The sequence below is a fragment of the Oryzias latipes genome, chromosome 13 (assembly GCF_002234675.1).
Source record: "Oryzias latipes chromosome 13, ASM223467v1".
Lineage (NCBI taxonomy): Eukaryota > Metazoa > Chordata > Actinopteri > Beloniformes > Adrianichthyidae > Oryzias > Oryzias latipes.
The window spans coordinates 20,929,500-20,948,262 of record NC_019871.2 but is presented as its reverse complement, the minus strand read 5'-3'; the positions used below and the strand labels follow the sequence as shown (position 1 = coordinate 20,948,262).

Here is an 18,763-nt window from a genome sequence, read left to right as displayed (position 1 = left end):
GTTTCCATTCATACTGAGCTTTAGCTCAGTCAGAGATTCTTCAGTCTGAATACAATACGTATTCAGAGCAAAATAACTTAAACAAAACGGCCAATGTATCTGTGGTCACTTGATGTAAACAAAGTAGGATTGTAGGAACCAATGAGGCGCAGACAAATAAAAAGCACCATTTATCGTGTTATCGAAGAGGAATAAAAGGTCCAACTATTTATTTGTTAGAAAATTTGTTTTAACACCGCTTCTTACATGTTTTTCTGTGCCTTGTTACAAGCTACCTTGTAGTTCCTTAACAGAAGAATTCTCTTAAAATAATGCCATATCACCACGACGATGAGACAGTAACTCATTGAAATGTGGTCAGATGACTGCAAGCTCATTAAAACAACTTTTAACATGATACACATTGCTCCTGATTGTTTTCCCCACAATCTATTTGTCATAAACACTTATCAGTGTGCCTTATTAGCTGTCTTTCTGTCAGTAACCGTCCTGCAGCATGCATTTGCTGTACCGAAGCAGTAATAAAACAGGCGTTTAAAATTGGTCAGCGAAATATAAAGTTTAAACTAGTAAAATATCCCAAGAAGGATTGCAAAGCACACGACTTCCATAATTTCTGTCTCTAGTTGCTTTGCCCCACCTCTGTATTATCTGCCGCCCTGTAATTCCATATATATATATATATATATATATATATATATATATATATATATATATATATATATATATTATGATATATTACTCATTCATTCTATTTGTCAGAATAACCATTCTTGTTCCGACACCTTTTTTATAACATGTTCTTGATAATTCTCATTTTTTTCATAATTTTTCTGTAGCTCAAGTCATTCAAATTATAAACTCATCAATCAGCTGCCTCAATAAAAGTAGGTGGAGGCTGCTGGCCCTCCAAGTTCAACGGTCAAAACAATTGACAGATTTTCTGTAGTCCACTTTCAAGTGGTAGAGGTGTGGCCTTCCAACAAGCTCACTCCTCATTGGTCATAGAAACTGACTGCATGTTGGTGTCTGGCTCCAACATGGCAGCATCCATACCACGAAAAAAAAATTGTGACCTAACTGACTCAATTTGGTTGGAGCCAGAAATAAGTTGTTTTATATTGGTGACGTCTCACTAATTCTATCCAGTTTTCATTTAATGGTTTAATCCAACACTTTACCCACATCATTTTTTATTATTACAGTAATTTCTTATTTAAAACGTATGCATGTAAATATTCTGTTGAAGTGATTTTTCCCTCTGTTATTTTTTTTGAATGATATTTCATACTAGAGTAATGATTGTTGACTTATTAATACTTTGCTCTCTGTATCAAAAACATGGAGTCTGTTTGTACACAGAAAAGGGTTCGGTTAAACCAACTTTAACCTGGTCAGCTGTGGATTAGTCAAACTGGGAGTAAAGCTCTGGTTCTTTTCTCAACAGTCCTCTAACGGGTTGCACTCCTTTGATTTCCCAGGTGAGTCGCTTCAGTCCTTACGAGTGGCATGCAGAGGAACCAGAGGAGGGTGCCACAGAGCCGGGCCCCACCGATCAGCCTCCGAATGAGTTTGGCATCTTCAACTCCCTGTGGTTTTCTCTGGGAGCCTTCATGCAGCAGGGCTGTGACATCTCCCCACGGTGAGCAGGAAAAAAAAAATGTATCTGACAGTAAAAGTGCACTTTAGTGCACACATGCATCTGACTAAGGGCTAAGAGATATTATTGAAGGCCAAATGCATCATTTCTGTGCAAAATGTGTCCATGTTGGTCTGTGATCGTGTGTTGTCGTGATAACCTGCGCTGGTTCAAGGTGTTGACATTGTGATTCCCCTCTGTTGGCACTTTCCTGGCTTTTCGCTGATGTGACATGTCAAGACACTACAATGTGGACACAGCTAAATGTAATAAATGCAGAAACATGCTCACACATGCAAACAAAAAAGCTTAAAAGTGTAAACACCTGCACACAGTCCAGAATACATGTCCATGAGGGTCTGGTTCGTGGAATATGTAGCTTTTTGCTAGGTGAGCATTAATTTTTAATGTGCAGAGGAAGAGGCAGAGTCCAGGTGTATTTTTAGAATATTTATAAGAATATGGCATTTTATAATTGATAACCTGAGAATGCACACAGTAAAATATTTATAGTGAGCTTCTTCTGGACCTTTAAGAAGAAAATGTAAGAACAGAAGGTACAGCACGTCACAACATGACAAAGAAAGGTTTGGCAGATGATGAGGCATGTGTGAAACATCCAAAGTTGTGAACATGTGCTCTGCAGAGAAAGGTTCAGGCGTGGAAAGGTGTAACAAAAGTGAAAACAGAGTGAGAGGTGTCTCAAAGACTTATTGATTTACATTTGCTTTAGGCACATTTGCTTTAAAGGTGTTCATATTTAAACACATAATCCAGAAATGTCATCTTCGTCATTCTCATGTAGTTATTTATTTTACCAGAGTAAGTAATAATACTTTGGGAAATTGGATCAATGTAGTTTTTTTTTTTGTTTTTTACCATTCATCATTTTGCTTTTTCTGTCCTATTGCAATGTCTGCTAAACAAATAAACAAAGCCGCACAAAGCCGGTTTTCAGCCTTTAAAGATAACTGATTTATAATAAAGATTTTAGGTTAATTCTAGGCCTTTACCCTCATTACATTAAATAAAGAAAAAGAAAAGAAAAAAAGGTAAGTTGGGCATAATATCTTTTTACTTAACAAGTAAAAAATTTAAAGCAATAATGGAACTCTGATGTAAATAGCTGTCTTTTTAACTCATCCCTGAAGGTGCATTTATTGGGAGGAGCATAATGCTGCATTCACACCAAACGTGATTCCCCTGTCAAATTTGTGTCTGTGTCTGTTTTAATTCTAAGAAAATTTGCTGCTCAACGCTTGTCTAAAAAGTTAAACTTTAAAAAAAGGACAAAATTAAGGTACATTTGTGTTACTGTCTCCATAAAAAAGCAAAAAAAAAATCATAAAGTTCAGGAGAAGAATGATCAGATTGTAATCCATGTTGGTTTTGGACTCCACCCACTGATTACATCATTAGCATGATATGGGCCAAGGCTGAGTTACTGATCGGTTGACGCAAATTCTTTGCTAAAGTTCAAATGTTTAAACTTTTCACAGACCCCCACACCGCTTGTGTTTGGTGTGAGTGCAGTTTAAGGGTAGGGCTGACCTCCTCTAAACCTTGGGGGGAAGTAACATTTGGTTAGAATGCCACCCTGAAAGTCATTTGACCAACTAGGAGGAGATCTTGGAGCAGACCCCAGATACGCTGGGTAGAATATGTCTTTCAGCTAAGCTGGGAACACCTCCAAGGGGAACCAGAAAAGGTGATCAAAGAGAGGAAGTCATGGGCTTTCCTATGATCTTAACCCCATATAAACTGACAAAACAATAGATGTATGGACTATCCAATAAAACCTTAAATCGTATGGCATGTTACTGTACAAAGAGTGTCCAGATAGTTGCTACTATTTAGATATTTTAAATAAAAGGTGAGCAAAACAAGCTTGGACAGTTATACATTTAATGGAATATCAGTTAAAAAGTAACCATTTGTGTGTTTAGTATGTAAAACAAACAAAAAACTGCAGACTTGGGTTTTATGTACTAATTAACCCATTTAAAATATAAAAAGTCAGCTTTGAAATGTGTGATTTTTGTTCTTTGTAATGAATCTCGTGGTGGATGTGTTGGGTATTTGACATCTTATAATTTAAAACTTGAATATTGGCGTTTGATAGTTTTTATCAGTTAACCTGCTGTGGTAACCATCAAACTTCATCTCTGGAATATAGTTTTGAACAATGATTTATCTGAACAGTACATTTGTGTGCAACACAGTTTTGCAATAAATGTGAAATGGACTGGAAAATGTTTGAAGAATTTATCAATGGCCTTTTCAGTTACATTTACCAGTCAAAAGTGGATTCTTTAAATCAAAAGTTCTTTGTAAATTCCATTTCTTCTTCTGGCCCAGTTTTTGAATAACCAGGTGAACAGCCTTTTTGACTACTGTCTACTGCCATCTATTAGGAAAATATTTAATATTTCAGTGTTTTCTTCCTGAAACATTTTTTGAACACTTAGCAAAGGTTCAGTTTAGCATTTGTGTGCTTTGAGTCAAACTGCGTTCTCTAGTTCTACTTTATTTAACTATGACAGAATATTATTGTGACAGACATTCAGGTCTGGAAAGGAGGTCGAGACAAAACACTTTTACTCTGTAGTAACTGTTGGCCTGATGCTGCAGGTTTTGCTAAACTACAACATTGTAAGTTGTTTTGGAGTGCCATGCGGGTAAAGTGGTAAGATTGGTAAGAGGGGTGTTTTTTAATCAAAAGACTTGATGCTGATAGGAGGAATAATCACACAATAATTACACAACTATATTTAGATTTTTTATTTTAATAGAAAGTTTTCTTTGTTAATCTGCATGCATGATGGGTATTTGTTTTGTTTTTTTTGTTGGTTGTGAGTGAAATAATTAGTGTGTTAGCTTTACTCCTGTTTGTTATCAGATCATTCAGATATTAAATTATGGTTGTTTGTCAAGTTTGTTCCTTCATGTGTTTGCATAGTTAACCAGCATAAGCTGTTTCCTCCCTCTTTCACATGATGGCCTGATGATGCCTAGCTGAGACTTCAGATCCCTCTCAAATGTGGAGCGGATAAAGTTAAAATAAGAAGAAAATGGATGAATTACTGGTTTAAATGTACTACTCTTCCAAATGCCCCAGGCCTTCTTTTTCTTAATGGCATATCAGGAATCAGAAGCATGAGGCTGTTTGTGTTAATGTAGTCTGTCTGACCCATTGATCCACTGACTTATGTTTGTGCATGACTCTATCAATGTCTAGCTCCTGTGGACTGTTAACAGTGCTGTCCATGGTGCTAAATAAGGGAGAAAAAAGTTCTCATTATATCCTCCATGTTACGCATGCACAACCTAATAGTGCAATAGAATATGAACTTAGGCTTTTATATTAGTCTGACTTTAGTGAGACTTTTTCTCAGCCCCTGATTTAATAAAGTCAAAATAATGGCAATTCAAGCAAACCAAATGAGTTTATTCTGTTGCATTTCTGTGGATTTAATCCTTCTTTCTTTTTCATCAAATTAAATTTGATCACTACTCATCCATATTTCATTTCTAAAACCCCTGTCAACTCTATGGTGTAGTTAACTAAACGTCTAAATCTTAACTTTGAGAAAAAAATAAAATAAAAAAATACATTGAGTAATTACTTTTTTTTCAGCAGACCTTATGTTTTGGTTTGTTTATACTAGACACTTCTCTAATTGTTTCCGTCATCATTAGCATGTCTTTGTTTTTATAAACAACATTTCTTGTTTTTCTTTTCTAACTGCCAAAACATTACCTTTTTCTTTCCTTTCCTCATTTTTTTTCTTCATCCATTTAACAGCGCCAACACCTGTCGTCTCTATCGTCTGTCTTCTCCCCGGTGACTGACAGACCGATTTCAGTTTCTCACATAAATAGGAAATATTTAAACAGCTGAAAAGATACACACTAACATATAGGATGAAGACATAAACACACGATTAACAATGTCCCAATTGGCACACACAAGAAAACTGCCACTGTTCACTGTTGTACCAATCCAACACACATCCAGACCTCCCAGTCACTTACAGGTCTTATGCATAAGCTCCAACTGTCAAAGTAATGATGTGATGCTTCACATCAATCTCGTGTTGGCTGTATAAATCACCAGGCCCTGCCACTATCAATACAACACAACTCCCTTATTGGCCTCCATCACTGTAGTCATAAATGCCAGATTACATTCTTACAAAGAGATATCTGTCAGTTGCCTTTATAGTTTTTCTTCTCTTTGCTTTGCTCCACTTTAATTTTTATATGACACAGGTTGCTTCAATGCAATTTCAACTAGGTTTTCTCTGTGTTTGATGGACTGCTAACCTGTCCTTGTCAATGAGCCTCACTGCCTCTGACAGCAGGGAAAAGCTGAGCCCAATGGAAACTGAAACACATAATATTGCCTTCCCAAGGTTTCCCCGTCTACTGTATTTTTGTGATGAAAAAAGCTTTTTATACAAATGTCTGAACCTACCTCTGCCGGTTCCAAGCCCGGCTTGAGAAGGTTGCGTCAGGAAGGGCATCCGGCGTAAAACATTGCCAAATTTACCATGCGACTTGTTCGCTGTGGCGACCCCTGATGGGAGAAGCCGAAAGTGGAAGAAGATACAAATGTCTGAATACAGTTGACTTGTGTATGGATTATTTGGTTTTCTTTCCTGCTTGTATGTCTGAATTTGATATCTTTAGATTGTCAGTGATATAGCACCAAAGTCTGCCACGTAAGGGGTACTATTCTGGTGCACTATGTAATACTTATTTTTCTTTTAAGAAACAGCATAAAAAACTTAATTAACAGAACACGTTTTCATAACGAAGTATGTAACAAAATTTGTTTTGTGCAACAAAAGTGTAGTAGATTAAAGTGAAAGTAAAGATCTTTACATCATACATTGTTCACAGTGTGATTAAATATAGGATCTTAGGTTAAAAGGGTTGTACAGTGGCTAGCACTCTTGCCGCACAGCAAGAAGGCCCCTGGTTCATTCGAGGATTTTCTCCGGGGACTCCGGCTTCCTTTCACCGTCCAAAAACATGCTTCATGGGTAAATGGGTGTAGGAAGGTTTTCAATTTAATTCAGTTCAATTCAATTTTATTTACATAGCCCAAAATCACAGCAACAGTCGTCGCAATGGGATTCGTACCGGTAATTGTAAAGTAAACATAAAATCGGAAGGATCATCGATACATAGAGTTTATCAGGAAAATTCTAAACTGAACTAACTAAACAGACTAACTAAAGCATCCCTGCCCTTAGACCTTCCTTCCTGGTATGGAAAAACTCCTAAAAAAACAGATTCTGGAAAAAATGAAGAAAAACACCAGGTGTGTTCACATGAAGGACGGATCCTCCCCCAGGACGGACAGGCAATGCCAGAACTCTTAGAGAAGAATTAACTTATCTAACTCTACAACTCCATGTTTAGATGGTCCAGTAGGTGGGCTTCATCCAGGGGGAGCCAGGGACGAGGTACAGAGTCAGGTACAGCGACACAGACGAGCCAGGGGTGAGGACAACAGCCAAGTGCAGGGGCACGGACGAGCCAACTGGAATCTGGAATCACTCCCACACCCCCGGAGGGGAGTGGAAAAGAGGGACAGTACATGAATCATGCTCTACAAAACAGAGGCATAAAGAACTAAATGATGGAGAACTGATCAAGAATAGAGGAGAGAAGGAGAGTAGAAGTAGACGAGAATAGAGGACAGAACCCCAGTGCACCATTCTTTCCCCAGCTTCAAACTTCTAGCAGCCTACTAACAACTAATGGTTATTGTTAAGTTTAATTCAAACATGCTAACAGTAAGTTAAATATTGTCTTATTACTAGCTAGTCTGGCAATAAGCCTGTCCAAAGAGGAATGTTGTAAGCCTAACTTTAATATAGAAACTCTGTCGGCCTCTCTTGATTGAGTTGGGAGTTTATTCCATGAAACAGGGTGACTTGGTGACTAAAGGCTCGGCCACAACCTGTGCTTTTACAAATTATAGGAACCACAAGCAGTCCTGCATTTTGTGAGTGAAGTGTTCTGTTTGGGTGTTATGGCACTATGAGGTCTTTGATATAGGATGGGGTCATACCATTTAAGGCCTTATAGGTTGGCAGGAGGATCTTGAACTTGATTTTAGAGTCAACTGGGAGCCAGTGAAGTGCTGCTAACAATCTTGCTGCTGATGATAGGGTTATGAGGAAGGACACTCAGCTGGCCAATCTCTATACCATGGGTTAAAATAAGGTCCAGGGTGTGCTTGTGACATTGAGTGGGTTCATTTACATTTTGGGTGAAACCAACATGATCTAATAAAGCTGCCAAAGCGTTTCCTAAACAGTCATCATGGGGTCATCAACACGAATATTAAAATCTCCTTTCATTATAATTTGATCAGAATCTAAAACAGTAGTCAATAGGATTTCCTAAAACTCTGTTAAAAATTCTGAATGTGGCCTGGGGGGGCGATAAATAATTATGAATAAAACAGCTTTTTGAGTCTTCCTGTTTGGGGGATTCAAAGACGATATGATGTATTTAAAGGAGTTACAAAGATGTTTGACTTTAGTGCTAGGAAGGAGGCTCGACTGTGATATTACTGCTAAACCACCTCCTTTCCCTGAAATCCTGGATTTCTGATAGTTATCATTACAGGGGGTGTTTGCTTTAATCAGTCTAACATATTCATCCTGCTGGAGCAAGTTTCTGTTAAGGCTAGTAGACTACTAAGTTTGTTGTCATTAATAACTCATTGACTAAGAGGGACTTAGAGGAAATGGATACATTGTTTAATAAACCACATTTAATTACATCATAATTCTGCCTGTTGTTATTGAGAGTACTGGTGTCTGTCACTTTAAGGTTACTGTGACGCACTCCTTTCACTTGTCTTTCAGCACATAAGCTAAAGCTAGGAACTGCTCGACAAACCCCTCTTGGGTTTTGCACCAGCGCTAAAGGAAGCTCAGACGAGAGTTTTACACTGCGGTCTCGTCTCTGGGTTGTCAGGTTGCACAACTAAGACTAGCAGAAATTTACATAAAAAGAGGAGCGGCACTAGGATGGATGCCATCTCTCCGCATGAGGACCGGCTTCCTCCAGAAAGTGCTCCAATTGTCCATAAAACCATTGCTGTTTTCTGTGCACCATCTAGCTAACCAGTGGTTAAGTGATGAAAAGCGGCTGTACATTTCATCACTGACTAAGTTTGGCAGACGACCAGAGAAAATTACAGTGTCTGACATCGATTTAGCAAGTTTGCACACCGATTCTACGTTTAATTTGAGAACCTCTGACTGTCTCCGTCAGGCATCATTACCACCTCTGTGAATCACGACTCGATGGAGCTTGGACCTCTGGTCCTGTCAGGTGTCCCGTACAGGTTTCAGGTTTGATGTGTGACCAAAGAGTGTCACCAAGAATGAAAGGAAAGGTGTAAGAGATCTGTGGTGAGAGCAGCCATGTTGTTGGTGTAGACACAGCAGGCAGAGCTGAAGGTAGCAGAGATGTTGAGGTTGTTTTAGGCTCCAATAAACTTTCCAAACTTGTACTAATGTTAAGAAACAGAGATACTATTATACATATCATATTTTTAATTAACATCAACTGAGAAGCAGAACTTATTGAGTGTAAAGTAAGCTTTTATTCGCTGCTGGTTTTGACTGCAATACCTGAACCGTGTCTGATGTTTTGACTCTCTTTTGTATGTTTACACTCGTAATGAAATGAAAACCCAATGCAAAGTGCTCAGGGGTTTCCAGAGAGTTGTCAGAACAAGAGGGTTACATACTGATGAAGACAATCTCAACACAAGTCTGTTCTGTGAAAAACAGATGTCTCTGATCAATCTGAATTTTTTCAGTATCCAGGACCCTTGCAGGCCTCGTGTCCCAGGGCTGCTGCCCAGTTGCTCACATGGTTTAAAGGGCCTTGATCAGAGGGACACCTCACATTGGATGTATTACAAAGGAGGCCAGAGAAGCCAGACTGTGGTGGTTTGGGCACATCGAGAGGAAGAACATGGAATTTATCAGTACAAGGAGGTTTAGTTTGGGACTAACAGGAAGTTTCAAGATAAAGGGATACAGTGGACGTTTGCACTGTAGGAAACAATGAGTGGTGAACAGTATTAATTCATATGAATGAACATAACCACATGTACTCTATGTTACACCCTGTCACTGACCTATAGATAGATCCCAGGGTGGTCAACCATGTGGTGAAGTCCAGTCCCACATGACTCTGAGCAGAATAATGGAAAATGAAAAGATGGCTTACAAGATTGGAGATGTGTGATGTCTTTCATTGGTTTGTTTTGGGCTGTAATTGGTTTATCTACACTGCTGTTCAGGATCCTGATTCTCATCTCTTATGGCATAGTCACAACCACCCTGCTGGTGGATTTGGGCTGTCAGCAGACAAAATGCATACCTGCATGGGGCATGCAAGTGGCCTGTACAAAATATCAAGCTGGTAGTCCACTTGGTGAACTTGCAGAGTTAAAAGGTTCATGCACATTTTTTTCTGAACGCATGCTGTGAGCGACAGGTTGTAGTGAACCTTTATACAAAATGTAAGGGTAAGTAAGGGTGAAGTAGGTGAGACACAGGTGTGTTGTTTAGATTTTTCATTTTTAATCCCCCCTTTGGGAGCCCATTAGTGCTGATCATGTGATACAGTAGGTGTGTGCTCCTACAGGTTTGCCCATTTTTTGAGAGGGACTTGGCTGCAGACAAGATTGTGCCTGATATCATCAGCTGAAACCTTAAATTATATAACTTAGCCCAACCGTAACCCTAACCCAACATGTTCAGAAATGTGAGAAAGAATTGCTTTTATTAAAGCCTAAAATGGGAACAAACGGTTTGGGCTACCGGTTATGTTTTTTGAGCTATGTGGAAGACTTCTTGTTCCAGTTGAGTGTGGCCTAAGGGCACCATACGACATCATCACCCTTAAGTCATAAGTGTGTGCAACTTACAGTAAGAATACTTCACAACTTACCACACACACACAACAATGGTATGTTCTATTTTCATGACGTCCATTGAGGTGACTACACCAGCCTCACAGGAATTGCAAGACATTCCTGTGATCCCTTTAAGATGCAGGATGTGATTTTTGGTCCCAACACTCCTCTTCACTGAATGGTCTCCTTCTTATCCTTTTTGTCTTTTTAAAAATCCACTTTAACACAATATTGACACTAAAAAAATACACTAATGGCAAACTAATCTTTAATTACAGTTTTTCTCAGTCGCTTTAGTACAATTGTCAGATCAGAATTGAAGTTTGCAAATACGTGTGTGCATTTCTCAAAACAATTTGTACAAACAGCAAAACACTATGGATTTCTTGCAAAAGTCTGTAACTTGCTCAAAATCTTTAGTTCATCTCTCAAAACTAAGTCTTTATGTCATTGAACATGTCAGTTCCATCAGAATGTCAAGTCCTTGTGTCATTGTCTACGAACAAGACAATCAAATTACTTAGTCATGTTGTCAATATACTTGTGTACTTTAGAGGGAGGTTCTGATGTAAACTATGGCTAAAGTTTGGATGACAATTATTGTAAAATGTAAGTTACATCTTTTTTTTTTGATTGCAAGAGACTGGACAAGATTCACATTTAAACTTTTATTGTTCATATTGTAATTTGTTGACAGACCATGTCATACCAACATAGAAAAAACCCACTGCAAACAGTAACACAAAGGGAAAAAAAAGATAGGACAATATTCATCAGGAACACGTACATGTCTTCGGCCTCTTCCTCGGTTTTGCCCCCTAACTCCTCCACCACGCAGCCTCACTCCTCTTCCTCTTCTTCTTCTCTCTGGCTGTTGACCCCGTCCAATTCCTTGTCCTTCCATTGTCAGACATAGAACATTGTGTTGTGCTTAAGCCATATACAGTATATACTTTCCCATTCATTGTCAATGAGATGCACCTTTGTTAGAGGAGGTCAAGTCACCTGAGAGCAATTTACCAATTCAGGACAGATTTAGACAAAAACATATAATGGAGATGTATAGAAATATGTTTGTCACATTATGACAACTTGGTCAACCATTTTGCAGTTAATGACTTATACGATGAACTAATGACTAGGTGTTTTGAGGAGTAAGACTATTGCACAGTGAACTATATAATACATTTTGATCAACATGACATAAACAATTGATAATGTAGCAAAGAGCAGAGAATTGTACATAATCATTTGCATGGATGTACCAAAGCAATTGCAACTTGTTCAAAGAAGTGAGAAACTGCTTATATGATGTACACAAGTGACATCATGATGTGAAGATTGAACAAATAGTTTTGGGAATTTCATTCTGATCTGAGAATTGTGACTGAGAAAAACTGTTAGCAATAAGAAGAAATTAAGACATAAGAAAATATTTTTTCTTGTGATACAGTGATGAAAGATGATAACACTGTAAACCAATATTTGTGTAATGAATTACTGTGATGAATGATCCGGTCTGACATTGCAGAATTGATGGCCTTTAAAAAGGAGACATGTCATGCATGTCATGATGGCATGTCATTTGTCTATCTTTTCAGCAGATTTACTAATTAATTCTCCCAAGTGCCTTTGACCTGCAAGCAGATGATGCTACAATTTAAACTCAATTCACACCATTACCGTGATGTTTTTCTTCCTGTTTCCAATCAATTAGAGCTCTGTGGGTCATGTTTTAAGGAATTAACTATAATGTTGCACCTGCTTTTAACTACGGAACTAAAAAAATGTGCATCAAAAACGACAAAGAAACCTTTTGTTTTTTTCTTATTTGGAGACACTGGCAAAGGGATAACAAAACTAATGTCTATTGGATGAAATAATTGTTCTTTAAAGAGCTGATCATAGTAAAACAAGATACTCCCACCAGTGTCAGAAATTTAAAAACATATAGTACGATCCCTTTCAGTTACAGCTTAAAAAATAAGTCAGTATTCAACAGCAAATGCATTACGGCTGTCTGTTGCTGAGCTTTTATAGCCTTTATGTCAATATTTACTCGTTTTTATGTTTGCATGTTATATATTTTGTGTTGTTGTTTTGTTGTGTTGTTGTTGTTGTTGTTGTTGTGTTGTTGTTATTTTAGCAGTAAGTCATTTTCTTGCATCTCCAAGTAATTTTACTCCTCTTTGTTAGATAGATAGACAGACAGACAGACAGACAGACAGACAGACAGACAGACAGACAGACAGACAGACAGACAGACAGACAGACAGACAGACAGACAGACAGACAGACAGACAGACAGACAGACAGACAGACAGACAGACAGACAGACAGACAGACAGACAGACAGACAGATAGATAGATAGATAGATAGATAGATAGATAGATAGATAGATAGATAGATAGATAGATAGATAGATAGATAGATAGATAGATAGATAGATAGATAGATAGATAGATAGATAGATAGATAGATAGATAGATAGATAGATAGATAGATAGATAGAAGTTTGGAAAGTTAGGGGCTGTAAGCTAGGGGGAGAACACGTAAACAGAGAGACCTCAGTTATGAGTGATGGGAAGGCGTAGGCGAGGTTGCTTCAGGACAGCAGCTCCACCCATAATTTAGGAGAGGCAAATTTTTGAAGAACTACTGCCTCTCTGCAGAAACTATGTAGAAAACGACAAAAAAAATTTAACACTTTGAAAATATGTATAAAAAAATGATTTGAGTGGATCTTTAATGACTGACATTTTTTTTATGGAATTAAAAAATAATAAACTGAGGGAGGTACTCTTTACTGGAAGAAATGTGCCTATAAACAGGTTTAATGCATTTCTAGATGCCAGCATCACTAACAGTTATTTCCACTTTCATCTACTTTGTTGTGTTAAAACCTTTAAAAGCCTCAGAGGACTGGGCATTTTAAATGTTTGTCTAACAGATATTCTGTGTACGCTCTGTGTTTTGGTGTGTGTGTGTGTGTGTGTGTGGTGGTGGTGGTGGGAGGGGTCAAGACACTGAGTGTATTGAGCTGCTATCAGGTCCATTGGTATTCAGCGAGGATCCCTCCCTCTGTGCTGCAGTCTTCTCTGCAGTCTGCAAGACACAGTATGACACAAACCCCCTTCACCTCTCCGTCTTTACATGAAGACATGTTACTTCTATCTATCTATCTATCTATCTATCTATCTATCTATCTATCTATCTATCTATCTATCTATCTATCTATCTATCTATCTATCTATCTATCTATCTATCTATCTATCTATCTATCTATCTATCTATCTATCTATCTATCTATCTATCTATCTATCTATCATTCTGACTTATTTCTTCCCTTTATGTTCAAGCCAAGGTAACATTTGACAGGAGACAGGTAGAAATTTACCCTCTACACACACACACACACACACCCCCACACACACAACACCAACACATACACGTTTTTGGAGTGACCTTGATGAGACAACTGCACCACCCAACTGTCATGTCTTCCTCCAGCAGCATCTCCCTTCCTAATGTTGGTGATTGGCCCGGTCACAACACAAAATATGATAGACAGTCAAGTCATTCAACATGGGTTTAAAAAAATAACATTGGAGAGGAAAAAAAACAGAGGAAGGTGAGACAGACAGGGAGTAAACATCTCGTTGGGACTGGATACAGTATGTCTCTGTCAATAAACATCTGAAATTACAGCTCTATGCTATTGTGTGTGTGTTTGTGTGTGTGTTCAGGTGTCATGTGAAAGTATTGAGCAAAAGGCTGAGGGAGGGTGTTGAATAGTTAATGCTAGCGGCAGGATCAGCTAATGGCGTGAGTTAGGCCGCTGCAGTGAGAAGCTTTTGCTGACCGATCAGTCTCAAGGTCAACAATTAGTAGCCGATCAAACTGATTGACCAACTTTGTATATAAATGATGCTATGTACAAAATTCAGCAGCTAATCCTCTCTTTTAGTGGCTCATTCAATGCTCATAAAACAATATTAAATCTATTTATCTGTACTTAGTCAATGGAGTAGAATAGCTTTTAAAAATTTGCCTTTTTATGCAATTATTCTGTCCTTCAGCAATCCTGGACCGTAAGGAAAACGTTGTTTTCAGAATTTTTTCTTCATTACTGCTTCTTAGAATGAAAATGTTCCCCCCACAAGATACTCAAAAACTCGCCAAAATTTGCGCACACCTAGTACCAAGTGAAAATGCATTTTGGGTATAGCGAACAATTATTACCCCTCTCAAAAATGATAACATCACAGCAGGAGAAACTGTCAAAAAATAAATGGGGCCTAAATCTCCGATGGGGTTTAAAATAAATATTTAAGAATCCACTAATGAAACCGAAACACACTTGTCTGGGCTATCCAAAGGAAGTTTTCGAAACTTGAAATTATAATAGGACCTTCAGTTTGGCCTTGTTATGACAAAGTGTGAAATTTGGTGATTTTCACATTTGTCCACAGTATGGGGAGGGAAAAAACTTTGAGTGATCATCATGAAATTTTAACACACCCCCACACACGCACACACGGGCACACACACACGTTAGGTCTACAGCCACATCCGAAGTTCTGTTAACTTCTGACCTCAGGAAGAGCCAATGTCGATGTCTTGAATTTTTTCAAGAAAAACAACTTTAGAAGCAACAACAATTAAACTCCTCGTAGAGATTTCAATCTATTTCCTTCCTAACTACTCAAAGATCATTAGGAAGCTAATAGGGATACAAAATTTGGGTTTTGACGCATGGCAAACTCGCAAAAGTGGCGTTTCCCTGCTACTCGCACATTTTTTACCGGAAGACTGGGAAAATGTATTAAGAGTCATTGGCTTAATATGAACAAAATGAAATGACTTGATTTTCAAACAACATGGCTTGGGCTATGGTTGCCAAAGAAACCCAAAGATTTACTTTTGCTGATTTTTCTAAAAATTACATAAACTTATTCCTCAACCTCAGGCAACCAAATAGTAAATTTGTTGCTATGGAGATAAAAGCAACAGACAAGCCGCCATTTTTGAAAAGAGTGGAGTTTATTTTTCATGAATTTACCACATGCAGCTCTGACAAGTGTGGCAGAGGCGGAGGGGGAGAGCATTTCAGTTACCGTCAAGTAGCCAGCAGAAAACAGTCTATCTAGGCTGTTGGGAGTCTGAAACTCCAAAAAACTAGAAAATGTTCACAGGAAGAAGAAAAAAATTCCTCTCAAACCCACCCAGACACATCAAAGTATTTGTGAGGTGGGGGCTGGTTGGTTCATGGCAGTGGGGGGCGTGTAAGTGTAAGGCACATCATTAATCTTTCACACATAGAATTAGAGAGGCAATCTGTTGGCTATCATAGATGATACATGACCGTCTATAGAATTATTCATCTGTTCCATAAAAGCATCCGCTGCTAACATTTTAGACACAGACTCATGCAGATGCATCATTCAGAATCAGAATGATTAATACCAAAGATTTCCATAACAAAAGCCTAGAAAATGACAAAACGCTTCTGACAGCTCTGTATTCCAGAGTTCTTCAGTTTCATACTGACATCAGTTGAAAACACAAATAAACTATTTTAAATTTTAACTTTTTTCCATTTATGTTTATGTTGAACTGTGTTTTGCTGCCTGAAAATAATATGTAAACACGCTCAGACGGATTTAGTGTCTGAATACTCAGATATTCGTATTCGAATATGATTATTTGTGTCATCCGAGATCCCCGATTCACCATCTTTAGTAAAGTATAGTAAAATGCACTTCAGGCAATCTAATTATTGCTCTAAAATTGCAAAATAATTTTGGATTTGAGGTATGTATACCAAACAAACCAAATGCGCTCCTATCACAGGAAGTAAATACATTTTCAAAGTTAAGTGTGGTAAAGTTTCTCATTTTCAAAGTAAGACTACCAAGTGTTTTTATTATTCATAAAAAAAATCAAGTTTAGTGAGATAAGTTCTGAAAAACAGAGTTTTTTAAATATAGCCGACAATTTGAATTTAAAAAATATATGACATGATACATTCTAATACATTCTTTTACAGAAATCTATAGATCAATTACATGACGTCATGTGACTGCCTTCTATTGAAACTGTAGTCAGCTAAGCTTTGAGGATGGAAAAACTGTGGAGAACATTTTCAGAATTTGTCAATAAACAATCCAAAGCAACAGAGATTTTTACATTTTGCTGAAGTTAACCAGGAAGTTTACACAAAAAAAAGCTTCAGTCTGACATTGTTCAAAGTGATAAATACCATTTCCTTCTTAAATCTTTGGGTTTTTATCTGTTCAATTTTGTTGATTCTGATCTTTTGTTCTAAATAAAAGTAGAAATGATGGTGATTAAAAAATATTTACATTTTATGTAATATAGATGTAATATAATAGATAAGAATTTAGGTTTAAGCTGAAAATCCTTGATCTTGATTCCTGAATTGAATCGCCATCTAAATAACGATCCACAGCTGTAGTGACTAACATTGCAAAACAGAAGGATAAGTTGCAGAAAAAAAACCTTTAAAACATTTTTTTTTCATTTCCTCTTGTGACTTTTTTTTTTTTAAATAAAAGTTTATTCACTGACCCTTTTTTGCATTTGAACACCTTGAAGCTTTGACCAAACATTACCTTGATTTACTTTTGTGAGAGTTTTATGAGCTGTGGTGATGTTTTCCATCAGCCTTAAAATATTAGTTAGAAGCTTCGGCTTTCATTTCTCTGATTGCAATTTTTGTTTTTATTATCTAAAAAAGATGGAAGCCAACTTTCTGTATCTACAAGCACTAAAGAGACTGCTGGCTCATGGAAAAGGATATCATATCAGACCTTAAGACAGAGCTGCTGTGTGTATTTGTGGAAGGTGGTCTTTTGAATTTACAGAGTATAAAATAGCATCAAATTTATGTAATCTGATTCTCAATCTTTGTTTCAAGCCTTTCAAAAAAATAACTCACAGAAATTCAGGTTGGGCGACCAAGGGTTAAAACTGAGGTTAAAAGTGTTATGTATCACAGGTGACACTCTTCAGATGAAATTTGAAGTGTTTTATGTTTTTTCTTTAAACCTGATACTTTGAGGATCGGAAAGGTTAAGAGAATCCTCAGCCTGTCAACAAACATCACAGAAAACCCCTGAGATCCTGAACAACCGTGTGTTCAGATTAATGAAAGACTTAAAGGCTTTTGACATGTTTGTCTTTCTGGTGAGCATTTTACAAAAAAATAAAAAATGAAACATCCCTGCTGTTTTAACACCACTGTGAAGGTGCAAAGAACACCATTTGGATGCTAACCAAACAAAACCTGTCTGAATGTTAACAAACAATAAAAAGATTAGAGAATCACCAAAGCATGACTAACAATCTGTGAATGGGCCTCAAATTGGAGCAAACATTTCTGAAACTAACCCTGTCGGCTCTTCTGGCTTCGCTGATGCCCCAGTTGAGCCTGTTTTCTTTTTTACTTCCATTTAATAAAGTAGACCTACTCTAGATTAATTTAATCTATGCAGAAAGTGATACATTCAGAAAATGTGATCTTTCTTCTGTCCTAAATAAATTATTCATGAAATTGCAACAAATGCTGCAGATGTAATTATGCACACGAGAAACACAACTGTCTAGTGAGCTGGCAGGAAACACCTTCAGGTGTTGAAAAACACGGCATGATTTTGGTCATGGCTTTCTTACGTTCTCTGTACACTCTTCACTTTTAAGATTTACTTGTTTCACACTTGACTTGTTTGTTGTAAACCCTTTGGAGTTTTGTGTTTTTCTGCTGGATATTGTTTATGGTTTGTTATGTTACCGCATCATAAATACTTTACCTCAAATTTGGTTGAAGTTTTGGATTTGACTAAAGGCACTAACATTTTGTAGATGCTTCCAACTCTAACATAAACATCCATCCATTTTCTTAACCCGCTTAAAGTAACCAATCAACCTTTGAAGCATGTTTTTGGGCTGTTGGAGGAAGATGGAGTGCTCAGAGAAAAACCACACATGAACGAGGAGAACATGCAAAATCCACACAGAAAGGTCCCAGCTGGAATTTGAACCAGGGCCTTCTCGCTGTGAGGTTAAAGGAAATGTGGAAGTGCTTTGAGTTACCACATAAGTGCATGCAACTTACATTGACCTTACAAATTCTTTATGA

The 18,763-nt window shown here is 37.5% G+C and overlaps 1 protein-coding gene across 5 annotated transcripts in view; it reads left to right on the top strand.

Annotated features, from left to right (window-relative positions):
- The window catches only part of LOC101163507 (glutamate receptor 4), a 182,903-nt gene that overhangs the window by 133,283 nt on the left and 30,857 nt on the right, over positions 1 to 18,763 (top strand). For all 5 annotated transcript variants that reach the window (XM_023961794.1, XM_023961793.1, XM_023961798.1 and 2 more), the window contains exon 13: positions 1,482 to 1,642. In XM_023961794.1, coding sequence (XP_023817562.1) covers positions 1,482 to 1,642 — 161 coding nt within the window. The remainder of the gene's footprint in view (positions 1 to 1,481; positions 1,643 to 18,763) is intronic.